The sequence below is a fragment of the Strix uralensis genome, chromosome 20 (genome assembly GCF_047716275.1).
Source record: "Strix uralensis isolate ZFMK-TIS-50842 chromosome 20, bStrUra1, whole genome shotgun sequence".
Lineage (NCBI taxonomy): Eukaryota > Metazoa > Chordata > Aves > Strigiformes > Strigidae > Strix > Strix uralensis.
In genome coordinates, this window is record NC_133991.1 from 12,871,877 (window position 1) to 12,884,125 (window position 12,249).

General features: G+C 48.6%; 1 protein-coding gene across 1 annotated transcript in view; it reads left to right on the forward strand.

The window, feature by feature from the left end:
* The first annotated feature begins 2,556 nt into the window (after positions 1-2,556).
* KSR1 (kinase suppressor of ras 1) overlaps positions 2,557-12,249 on the forward strand; it is a 72,208-nt gene continuing 62,515 nt past the window's right edge. The window contains exon 1 of the mRNA XM_074889854.1: positions 2,557-2,897. Coding sequence (XP_074745955.1) covers positions 2,643-2,897 — 255 coding nt within the window. The 5' untranslated portion in view covers positions 2,557-2,642. The remainder of the gene's footprint in view (positions 2,898-12,249) is intronic.

Sequence of the window (12,249 nt, forward strand, 5' to 3'; positions counted from 1 at the left end):
TGGATGACGCAGGCTGCAACTCCGCGGGACACGCAAGGTTGCAGTCCTGCGTGCACACATCTCAGCACCAGACAATGGTTTCCCCGTGGTTCAGTGTGTGCAGCTCTGCCCCTTCTTTCAGCCTTGCTGTGGGAGCCAGAGCTGCTAGCTAGAATGAGAGCAGCTCGCCTGCGCATAACCGGCTTCCACAGAAGAGCACTCAGCGAGCCCCCCCTTCTCCCGTGAGCGCGACAGCCTCACGAACGCGGGCCGGCCAGCGATGCTGTGCAGGGCCCCGAATGCAGGGCACCCGTGGAGTTTAGTCAGCACATTTTTCCATGCAGGCCCCGCGGGCAGCCTTGTATGCTGGGACTGGAATGCTGCCCACTTATGGTAGCCAGTTAATGAGGCCGGCACTCCCAACGCGGTACACAAACACTTGCAGAGAATGCCAAGTATCTTGTGATGCACAGGCCACAATTTTCCTAGTTTGCTCCCTTACGCAACGCACTCGGTTTCTTGTCTATTAGCAAAAGGATGTTCTCAGGTGGGTATGCAGAGAACGTCTACAAGATTAATATCCCTGTTAATAATATCTCCCAGTTCCACGGTCACCTGTATTTGAGGTGTCAGTCTGTCAGAGTTCTACAAACTAAAACTTCCACTGCTAAACTTTCAGTGCTCCTGAGAGGGGGTAGCTGAAGACTTTTTTCACAAGGTCAGAAATACGGAGGTAATAAGCAAAATAAGGTACTTTCCCAAAACCACAGGACTCATCAGATGGCAAACTAATTAAACCCTAATCCAGCAAAGCCCTTAGTGCGTATGAAATTTACAGCTTGTGAATAATGACAATGAAATCAAATACTTAACCTGACCCACATTCTTGAGAAAATTACTAAACAGCATATGCCACACTACTTGATGCAAACGCACACAAACTAATGTGGATACCAGTATCCATCTAACCATGAGAAAAACAGCTCGGTGTCAGCTGATGTGCCCTGCTCCACTGCCTCATGTCCTATATTCATATTGTTTCCCCCCTTTTATTTTTTTGCATAAAACTCTCTTCTATATTGCCACATGTGGCTCAGATGTCATTTTAGCTTTTAAATCCTGGTGTCAATCTTGCCCAAATTAAGGAGGCTGTCTTCTTCTGTCAGCAGGATGCAACTAACTTGCCTTTCTGGATCCCTCACGTCAGATGAACAGTCCTAATTCTTCTAATAACTGGGAGATGCACGATTCCTGCACTGACATCTCAGTTCTGTGCGAGTCTGTCAGACATGTAGGATATGCAACCAAATGCATCTGTAATGCAGTTCCCTGCACCATTTTTCTAGAGTTACCATTGTGAAAGCTGAAACCACCGTGGTTCCACGAGGCCATAATACAGTTCTTTCCTACTCATGACACGAACGAACCCACACAACTATTGCACTCAAGTGTTTATATTCACTAAAAGATGTTTATAATAATGGCCACTTCATGTCCTAGACCTGCACTTATTCTTTACTAAGTAAACGTTTATGTCAAATAGAACATGTACCTGATCGATTTATAGAACATTTAGGAAAGGCTATTTTAGGAAAACTCTCTATGGCCTTAGCAAGTGACTTGTTTATAGCCAGCACTTGGTTTGTGCTGGTATAATGGCACAGATGTCACCAGGGCCACAACCGCTCATGCCACACCACAGCCCCCAGCCCCCATGGCTCTGTCAGTGCCACGGCCGCAGCAGACCCCCCCCCTACGGAATCGCGCAAGGGGCTGCTGTGGGACGGCGCTGAGCACACACAACGCCATTTTGATGATGTTTTTAACCTCCGGACCTTCAGGTCCTTGTGGCATTTAGCATCTGCTGACACACAGACGGGCTCATCCCGCCGAGCACCGCGCTCCCTCCAGCACCAAGAGCTGTGAGGGGCCTGGCTGGACCCCGCGCCCACAGCGAGAGGCTTCCCCAGGCCAGCCGGGCCCTCGCACCTCCGGGTGGGCCCAGCACTGCCCCTCACCCCTTCTCCTTCAGTGAACCGGCGCCGCGGACTCCTCTAGACCGAGCTGCAAGTCCCGCCATACCTGTGGGAAGTGAGGCGGGCTGAGAGGGCGGTGAGCGGCTGAGGCGGGCGGTGAGAGGCTGAGGGAGGTGCTGAGGCGGCAGGAGGGGATATTGAGGCGGGCGGGCACTGAGGGGCTGAGGCGGGTGGTGAGAGACCGATGCGGGCGCTGTGAGGCACGCGGTGAGGGGCTGAAGGGCTGAGGTGGGCGCAGAGGGGCTGAGGCGGGCGCTGAAGGGCTGAGGCGGGCGCTGAGGCGGGAGCTGAGGGAGGCGGTGAGAGGCTTGAGGCGGGTGCTGAGGGGCTGAGGCGGGTGCTGAGGGGCTGAGGCGGGCGCTGAGAGGCTTGAGGCGGGCGTTGAGAAGCTGAGGCGGGAGCTGAGAGGCTGAGGCGGCGGGGCGGAGCAGCCGCCGCCTGCGCGGACGGGCCGCACCCGCGCTGCCTCCCAGTCGTGCATGTTAATGCGCGGTAATTGCCCGGGGAGGAGAGGCGAGGCGCGGCGAGGCGGAGCGAACCGCCGGCTGCCCGCCCTCCCTCCCTGCTGTTGCTCCCCCCGCCGCCGCCGCCGCCGCCTCTCCTCCCCGGCCTCCCTGATGCCGAGGCATGGATAGAGCGGCTGCCCTGCGAGCCGCCGGCATGCTGGAGAGGAAGGAGCGGAGCGGTGGCGAGGCGGCGGCGGGCGGCGGGGGGCTGCGGGCGGGCGCGGCGGCGCGGGGCTTGCCGGCCGTGCGGAGCACGCTGCAGCAGTGCGGGCTGCTGCAGGACCTCATCGACATCTCTCTCTCCAACCTGCGCGGGCTCCGCACCAAGTGCGCTGCGTCCAACGACCTCACCCAGCAGGAGATCCGCACCCTGGAGGTACGGGGCTCGGCAGCCGCGGGGGGACCGGAGGGGGAGCCCCGCTACCGCCCCCCCGGCCGTCTCTTCCTCGCAGCCGGGGGCCGAGGCCTGCCCCTCGCCGGGGCCTGCCCCCTCCCCCGGCGCCCTTTCCCCTCCGTACTGGTGCTTGGGCCGTGAGGCTCCCCTGCCCGCCTTCCCCTCTCCCCCCGGGGTGTACATAGGCCCCCCCCCCAGCCCCGCTGCAGCCCTGTCAGCGGAGGATCGGTCCTCTCCGCGGCCCGGCTGTGGGGCCAGGCTGGCCGTAGCCCGGCCCCCCTCAGCCTTCCGCCGGTGGAAGGGCGTCCCGGGGAGCGGGCGGGGGAGGACAGGTGCGGGGGAGCCGCTGGGCAGGCCCGTGGGGCGGCCGTGGGGCTCCCCGGACTGCCAGGCGTGTCCGTGGGAGCTGCGTGTCCCTGCTCCGCCGCCCCGGGGCCTGTAGCTGGGCTCCTGGTGTCCCTGGGAAGGTGGGTGCGATGGGAGGTGAGGACCGGAGGTGACTTGAGGGCTCCCAAGCAGAAGCTGGGTCACCTCCTCGCCCTGTCCTGGGAAGCTGGGTGGACTCGCGCTTTCCCTCAGGTCTTTGGTGTTTGATGGTTCCTGCCCTCCACTCCAGGCCTGGCTCTGTCCCTGGCTCGGTTTCACTGATCTAATCTGATGCTCATTTTCACTCCGTTGGTGTGGCTGACAAACAGCATCACGGGCCGGGTTGGAGAGATGTTTTGCTATATAGAAAGATTATATGAAACTCTTTATGTGTAAAACATGCTGTTGTGATGCTTTCAAAGAAGGGCTGAATCTGTATACGAGTCTGCATAAGTATTCAGAAAGGGAATGTAGATTTATTTTTCCTTCGTTTGACCTTTACATACTTAAATAACATTTCGTTTTACCTTGTGTGCAGGTAGTGTTGCTCTAAGCAGAATAAACAATCCCCCCCCTGCCCCCTTCTTTGATAGAAGTTTCATGTAAAGGCTGATGGTCCTTTTCTCCAGTCTTGATACTGGAGGCTGTGGAGGTAGAGCATTGGGCCTCTAGGAAGAAAGATCATTGCAACAGTGTGACTGTAACAAACATATATGCTGCAAAATCCATCACATGAGACATGAAGGTTGGGAAAAAATTGTGAAACAATAGGTGGTAGGTAGCTTTTGGCACAACCTCTTGGAAATCTATCTTTTTTTTTTTTTTCTTCCTGTGCCTTTTTTGTGGGTTATTTGTTTGTTTTGTTTTGTGGGTCTTTTTTTTTTTTTTTAATTTATAGCACTCTTTTTCCTCCTGCCACCTCCAAATAGCATTCACAAGGCTATTCTTTTTAAAACAATATTTGTGTAGGCTTTTGACAACCCTACTGATGGCCTTTTTAATGCTCAAACAATGTCAATCAGCATCATTTCGGAAAATGATCATCAGTATTTTGCTGGGGACCTGTTCTAAAAGGAAACCTTTATTCACAAAGGATAAAGGCCTGCTGTCATCTTCAGGTTCTTCTTAAAGGAACAAAAGCTGTTTCTAGTGATAGGTGAGTGTGTGCACGCATTCCTCTTAAACATTTATCTGCTTAAACAAATGGGTGCCACATTTGCTGATGATCATAACATTTATGATCAGAAAAAGTCTTAGCTGAAAAAATTCTCTTTGCACGGTCCAGTATATGATTTCTCTGGGAATTCAACTGAGTACTGGATTGCTGCCAACAAGTGAAGCTATGGACATGGACCTGGACTCCGTACCCTTTGCTCTGTTTGGTTGCCTGTACCAAAATACATGTTGTCAAGCATATTCCGAGTCTTGCGCTTAACTCTCTGCGCCAGCCTGCAGTGGGTTTGTCTACAGACGCAGAGCAGAGACCCGGGCTGTTGGAGATGAGGGTCTGTGTTTACTTCCCTAAGTTGTCATTTCCCGCGGCGCAGCGGAGGGCGGTGGGCTGCAGCGCTGTCTCGAGTACCAGGTGGCATTGCGCTGTGTAATTATTGTGCCTGGGTTAACGCGTCAAACACGTGTGTGGTCATACGTGTTTGCTATCGGTCGTATCAGAGGAGACAGGTGCTCCAATACGGCAGAGAGCTGGTGTTGCTGATGGTTTGAGCTGCGCAGCTCTGGGCAGGCTCTAGGCAACTCCTCAAGAGTCAGTAGTTTAACCAGAAGCTGGGAGCTCAGGGGTCTCCAGAGCCTGTGGTGGTTCTCGGGGTGGCCTTGACGAGTTGCCAGATGGCTCTGTGGATGGTGATTAGTGGCTGCTGGTGGTGTGATCGCTGCAAGCTTCATCTGTACTTTGGATTTGAATCTACTGTTCTTGTGCAGAAACTTCATGGAAGAATAATTAGAAAACTTAGCTGCATCAGTATAACTGGTAAACTCTGTAGCAAAGCCACAAGGAAACGATAAAACGTGGTAGATAAAAGCAGCAAACTGGAAGCAGGAAGTACTAGTTTGGGAAGGGAGGGCACTTCACTCTGGAAGCTGAAGAAGTAGCTCCTGAGGCCAAAAGTGAGGCTTCACGTGTGTGATTTGAAGACAGTCCAATATAATAAGTCAAAAATCAGTTTATGGATTTCACTTTTTGTTTTTATTCAAAGGGACCAAAAGTCAGGGAAAGTTCCATAATATGATTTATATATAGCTCATACATCTCTGAAAGTTCTGTAATGTCTAGTTTTGGTGTCAAAACTGTGAACTGAACAGGCGAAGGGATATCTCCTGGACATAATCTTCTCTCTCAGTGAACCGTGGACATTCAGACCACCCGTGCATGGGGGTGAACGCTGTGAGGTGGACGCAGCTGCCTGAACCTGATACCAGCCCAGGTCAGGCAGAGGGGAGTGCTCATTGCCACTTCTGATCCAAAGGTTAGCACAGCCCTGAAGTTCTGAAAGTGGTTGTAATGTGAATGGAATCAGTAGCCTAAAACACCAGTGCAAATTGATCTAAATGCTTGTGTTACTTTTTACACTAGACATATTAGCTTGGTCCTTTCGGCACCGCTTTCCTCTGTGCCTGTTCACAGCCTAGATAGCGGTCACGTATACCACGTGATTCATGATGTGTGTGTTTCAAAGGAGAGAACATCAACCTACTAAAGGTATTTGAGGGCATGTCCCTCCCAATTTACTGAAATGCTTTAAATCCTTCCTCATTCCTCTTGTGTATAAGGTCTTCTCAAAATAAGGCACGTGGTAGATAAGGATTTCAAACTGGGACCTTGACAGGTAAAGGTAAGCACTCATGGTAGCTCGGAAGACTGCGGGGAGAATTTTCTGTAAAATGGAGAGAAGGGGCTGTGGGAATTGCCTGCAAATAATGTGCAGAGTGTAGATGTGTTACGTGAGCTGAGCTGACCCTGTTTCACATGTAGGAAGGCCATTTCTTAGAAGGGCAGGGAGTTTCCCTGTAGTGGAAAGTCAATTGTGTTAGTTTGGTTATTAGCAGAGTAGGTTCTCTCACAAGGTCTTGTATTTTTTGAAAAGTTTTGTGTGTTCTGCCAAATAAGTGCTTGAGTGTTTTTCTTGTTACCCAACGCTTTGGTATATGGCTTGCTTTCAGTTCTGTCCTAGCAGGTTTACTCACTTCTCAAGTCAACTACTGAAGCTGAAATGGAAAATAATGGTAATTTTAACTCGTATATAAGAGAGCAAAAAATGTTTTGCCATGTGGTGAACGTCCAATGATGCTCCAAGCATCCTTGGAAAGAAACAACTCTGTCAGTCTAACTCTGTCCCTACACTAATCCTTTGCTTGACTCTTAAATTGTTTTTGCAAAGTTAGAAGCATATTATTTTTAGCTGTATTTCTCTGTGGAAGCATTATCTTTCTGGACTAATTTCTCTGGCTAGGAAGCTGATAGTGGGACTAGACTTGACATCTGTAGTGAAGCACATGAAACTTCTAACACTGCAGCTCAAGCCAGTCTGTTGGAGGTGAGGAGAATACAGTCCTACGTGCTGGCTGCAGGGAAGGTTCCCATGGTTTCTCAATCTCTTCTGCTGAAAACAGCATATAGCTGGTTTGGTAAAATGTGGGAATTACCACACTAAGTAGGACACTTTTTTTTTTTTTTCACCCCTGCCACTTTTAACTGCAGAAAAGACGAGGCAGGACCAGGCGGAACTGAGACCTGGAGTGTCTTTAGATTGCAGATGTATTTTCTTTGTACCTTGGTTGTTACCTCATAAGAGCTAACTGCACTGGTTCTGGCATGGAAGCTGCCTCCAAACTGGTTATGGTGGGAGTGTCAGGGTGGGGCGGGAGCACACATTGCTAACATCTGCCTGCTCTTTAAGAAAAACTGTCCTTGTTGCTCTTTGGCTGGACTGTGTGATAGAGACAGTCTTGGCCCCATGTGCAAAGCTCACTTTGACTTCTCCCCCAGGAATGTCTTCTGTTGAGCACCTCCAGAAAATACAACACCAGATCAGAAAGCCTGACGCAGCTTTGCTGTGTCATAAATCAGCAACTCTACTACCCCACAAATCAGTCTTTCGTATTGGCTGAATGGTACCTGTGGATTAAATACGTTTGAACTTGCTTTGGCATTATCTCGATTCATTGGGCAATTTGGCTAGAAAAGGCTTATCTCTTACCAGGCAGTCTCTAAGCAGAAACAAATGCTTTGAAAATGGGGGAGGCATGAGAGGGGAGGAAGAGGAGTTATAATCGTCCAAACTTGCAGGCTGGAAGTTGGGCATGTGGTATGCATAAAGAAAGGAAGACTGTGTGTTTGTACATTGGAAGTAGTGGGAGTAGTGAATTTTTCAGGCCAAACTGCAACCTGTAGCCACATGTTTGAGAGCCTTGTTCAGCTGAAAAGACTTCCTTTTCCAGCAGGTCTTATGTAAGAGAAGAAGAAAGTCTCTTACTTCATCTTACTTTTTGCATATATGCAACACATTTGTTTTTCTTAAAGGTTTTCTTAAAGGTGTCTTGTTTTTTGTAGGACTCTCTCTTTTTTCTTAAATTTGTGCACTTGTTTAAGATAGGCTTCAACAGAGGTGCTGTTTGACTTGGAAGGAGGGAGAACCATGCATTATTAAGTCTCAACATCATTTCTTTATGACAGTGTGTCTCTGTATATGATCAGAATTTGCACATCATAATGGAATTTAGCTCATCTCCTACCACTGATGTTGTGTAAGTGTTGACACAAAAATTCAGCAACAGTGTTTTAACTTACCTGGCGTTTCCAGGACAAGCTCTGATGAGTAGGTTATCATCACAATATGACAAGGGACTCTCTTCACTTTTCTGTCAAGGTCTGTTTGTACTGCTCGCCTTAGGTTGGATTCTACACTGCACTGAATGGGAAGCAAGAAAGGAAGTATCAGAGTAAGGCTTTGTGCTGCCTTTGTGTCTCTGAGGCTGCTTGTGTGGTCACTAGATTATGTTAAAACAGAATTCTTCCTGCTCATCTTCATGCAGAGTCAGCTTGAAGACCCTTTTCAGCAACTGAGCTCCAGTAAAGAAGTTCAGCAGAGCCTGGAGTCCAGACCTCTGTACGTACGTAGGTGCCCAGGCACACTGGCAGGAACCCCCAGTCTGTCGTGTCAGACAAGCCGCAGCCTCTGTGTACGATACAATGTTTATTGCATGTTCAGAATTGATCTCATCAGGGAAGTAGCCCGACTTGAACCTCAGCTGTATCTAGCTAAACTCATGGATGTAACCAAGCCTGCAGAAATACTACCTGAGCAGAACTTGCTCTGCTGCTCCAGTTCAAATGCTAGCTATTAGTAACTGTGTTTTACACAAGGAAAACCCCAGTTAGTGTTACAGCTGCATACTAGTGACAGATTTACAGCTATGAGTCAGCGTGGTGGTACACAAATTTATCACCTATTTTTGTTCATAAATAGGCATACTTAACAAAAGAAGTCATGTGACACACCAAATTATTTAGGAAATAGTTATGCTTAAAATGATATTTCCAACATAGACCATGTAATCTTTCAGATGCTTGAGGGCTAAAGTCTCACCTTGCCTTTAAGGCTAAGATTTTTTTTTTTATCCTTATTTTCAGCCCATAGGGAATTTTATTCTTTTTTTTACCAAAAGGAAAATTGTAATGAAAACAAGCCTGGCTTTCTCTCACTGTTTCAGGGATTGGAGAAGGCATTGGCTAGATTACTGCTGTCACGAAAGGCGCAGAATGATGTCTAGATGACACCACCCAGAGATACTGACTCAGACATCTCTTAGAGATTTGCTTCCCTGCTCGTTTCTCACTCCCAGGGAGTAATCCCACACAGTCGATGCTACCAGCAACACAGTGTTGCCACGGCTGGCAAATCAGGGCAACAGAGGCTCTCTGAATCTTGAAACACACCTGTTCTGAAATAAACAGGTAGTTCTTCCAAGACCTAACTTGTGAGCAGTTGTGCATCCAAGTGTCGTGGGCACTCCTGCTTCTTGGTGGGAGTCTGAACCTCGTCACAGACTAGCTCAACATGACTAAGAAGAAGTTTGGCAATCTGGCTTGGCTCAGCTATTCCTTACTGGCGTAGCTTGGGTAAGGGCAGGTGGTGGGTTGTAGTCAGTGCCCCCAGAATCTAGGACAGGATCTGTCCCAAGTTAAACTAGAGAAACCCTGTATTGCTGATAAGTGGGGAGGACAACAGAGAGCCACCAAAGTATGCAGGTGGTCAGATATGTCTTTTGCCTTAAGCTGGAGCTGCACAGAGCTCCTGTGCCACCTACAGATCCCAGAGGCACGTCCCAGCCAAGCTGTACTCCCACTGTACGCACTCCGAGGAACACGAAGTAGTCACTGGTGCAGCTGTAGCATTCACTTGAACCTGTGCTAGGCGACAGTCGCCGGTTATGCAGCTGAGCTCACTGTCTATGTTGTAAACCTGCTTTTTGAATGAGCTGTTTAAACTGAACCCTGGAGCATTCCGAAGGTGGAAATTCAAACCTTATCTTAGCCCCTAATCCCTCTGGTCATGTGTGTGTCGCAGCCCAGGCTGATAATAGATGTCTTTTGTTCATCTTTCTCTAAGCGCAGCACATGGCTCTTACGCCTGAGCTGTTGGGGCCGTAGGTAGATGGAAGATGCAGATCTCATTGGACTTACACACCTGAGCTCCAGACTGTTCAACTGGCAACATGACCCATACAGCGATGCTTTAAATTGCTGTTGAAATTGATGTGGTTATGCAAGTGCACACGAGATGAGGAGCTGGCTAGTGGCTTTGCTTCCAAGAAGTGAGTGGTGTTGGTTGGTTGTTTTTTAAAAGAAAGGGGGGGGGGGGAAGCTAGGGAAGAGATCCTAGGTGGAAATAGCTTGCAGCTGGCTGCAGAAGTATGCAAGTTTAGCCTAGCAAAGGGATTGTCATGTTCAGCATAGTGGGCAAAGCATGTGATAGCAGAAAGGTGTTAGTGTGGAAAAGACTAAAACAGAACTCAACGCCAGGATATTTACTTGCTTTGGCTCTGTTTGAGCCTTTTCAGGTGTTATACAGTATATCGTTCAAAATACCTAAAATTATTTGTTTCCTACAAAGTAAAGCCACAATGGCAGGTAAAAGTAGCCAGCTTTTCAAGAGACCTCTCCCCACCTGAATATGGGCTATGAATTTTGTAGCTTGACTAGCAACGCTTTTGGTCAACCAGAAGTGATTCGGGGAAGGGGTGTAACGGTGCATGCAGCACGTGTGCTTAGATGGCTGTGACTCAAGTACACTTTCCATGCTTTAATGAATGAGAAGAAAAAAAAGAGACAGCTTCCTGTTGCGGCGTTTTTTGGGGTTTTTTTGTGTGATTTTCCTAAAAGGAGAAAACAAGGAGTCTCATGTGTTTCTTCTGGCTATCCTCAGGGAGGTGGTTGGTGGGACAGTGTCAGGGCTGGGGCTGAACCCCACTGCAGGTCCATGGCATCCCCTATCTAAGATTGGTCTCTCCTTGTCATTGCCATGATTTTTTTTTCTGTGAGTGTGTCGCCTTCTGAACCCTCCCCTTAGGCAGAGATAAAGGATGCCCTGGCCCATCACAGTGCACAACAAGCCACTTACCAGGATGTTCTAGTTCTAAATTTCAGTAGGGAGAATCTATCTTGATGTTCTGTTTTAAAGGACTAATTCCAAGTCTGCTAAGACTCTCCACTGGGGCTACGCTGTGTTTGCAGGTGTCTACAGGGAAATGCTCACTTGGCTTAAGTTAGGGCAGTCACTGTCCAGAAGGTAGTTGAATGGTAGTTAGTCCTTTAATGTCGGTGTAAATGGACTTACAAATATCACCAGAACCTCTCTGGATATTGGCTGGTACAACTCGGAGAACAGTTGCAATGAAGCTGCTTCGTGCCCGTTAGCCATTCCCTGTCTGCTTTCAGGGTTCTGCCAGCAAAATTGGACCCAGGGCCTCCATCTTCCTTTTGGTACTTTTAAATTTGGCTTTAAAGTTAAAATATAGCTGTCTTTTTTTCTCAGGAGTGTATTCTAAAGTGAAGAGAGGCCAGGTCTCTGTCATTCCTTTTCTGCCTAGAGAGCAAATCTAGTCTGTACTGTGTGCATCTTGGGGAAGCAGAGGACAATCACAGGACACTTAATCAGTAGAATAAGGAATCGTGCTTTGATCAGGGGCTACAGAGTGCCTCCAATACGATGATTATTAGCTATCCCAAATGGACGAGCTCTAATAGCAGAAGCTGTGACATCCACTTTAGAGCAGTAATTAACGTGACACTGAGGAATCTTGCTGGGATGCAGCAGATCCAGGCTCTGAGCTGGTCTGACCCGACGCTGCCAAAACAGGTAATTGGCCACAGTTTTCAGAATGCAGCCAGGAGCCTCCAGTCTGTGTCCCTGAAAATCTTCAGAAGCCTTTTGTAAGAAAGTTTAACAGGGCAGGCAAGCACTTTCCTGCCCAGTTCTATTCTCCTTATGTGCTTCTAAAACATGGGTTTGTTGATTTATCAAAGAACTTTCACTTCTGTTTGAAGCAATCTAAATTTAGAAAGGAAGTCTTGAGCTTCTCGTTGCTGCTCTGTGTGTGTGGGCTACTGTTGAGGCTTGCAGATTTCAGTGTGAGGTTTTATTTTTAGTTATTAATGATGCTGAATAAACTGGAAAGAAGAAATAATTAATATGTTTTTCAGATTGAGAAGTTCAACCGGGCATCACCGCTAAAAGATATTAGATAGGGGAGGTAAATGGACGTGTCAGTGAGTACAGTTACTGGAAGATGTGTGTCAGTGCCCCTTAGGCTGCCGGTAGTGCTTGAGGAGAACCTCTTCACACCTGTTTCCCTACCCATCCTTAAAGCATGGAGAATTTTCTAGTAACAATTTTCACTGTCTGCAGCAGTGCTTTTACCTTTAGAGTAAGCTAGAGGACTAAATCCTGTT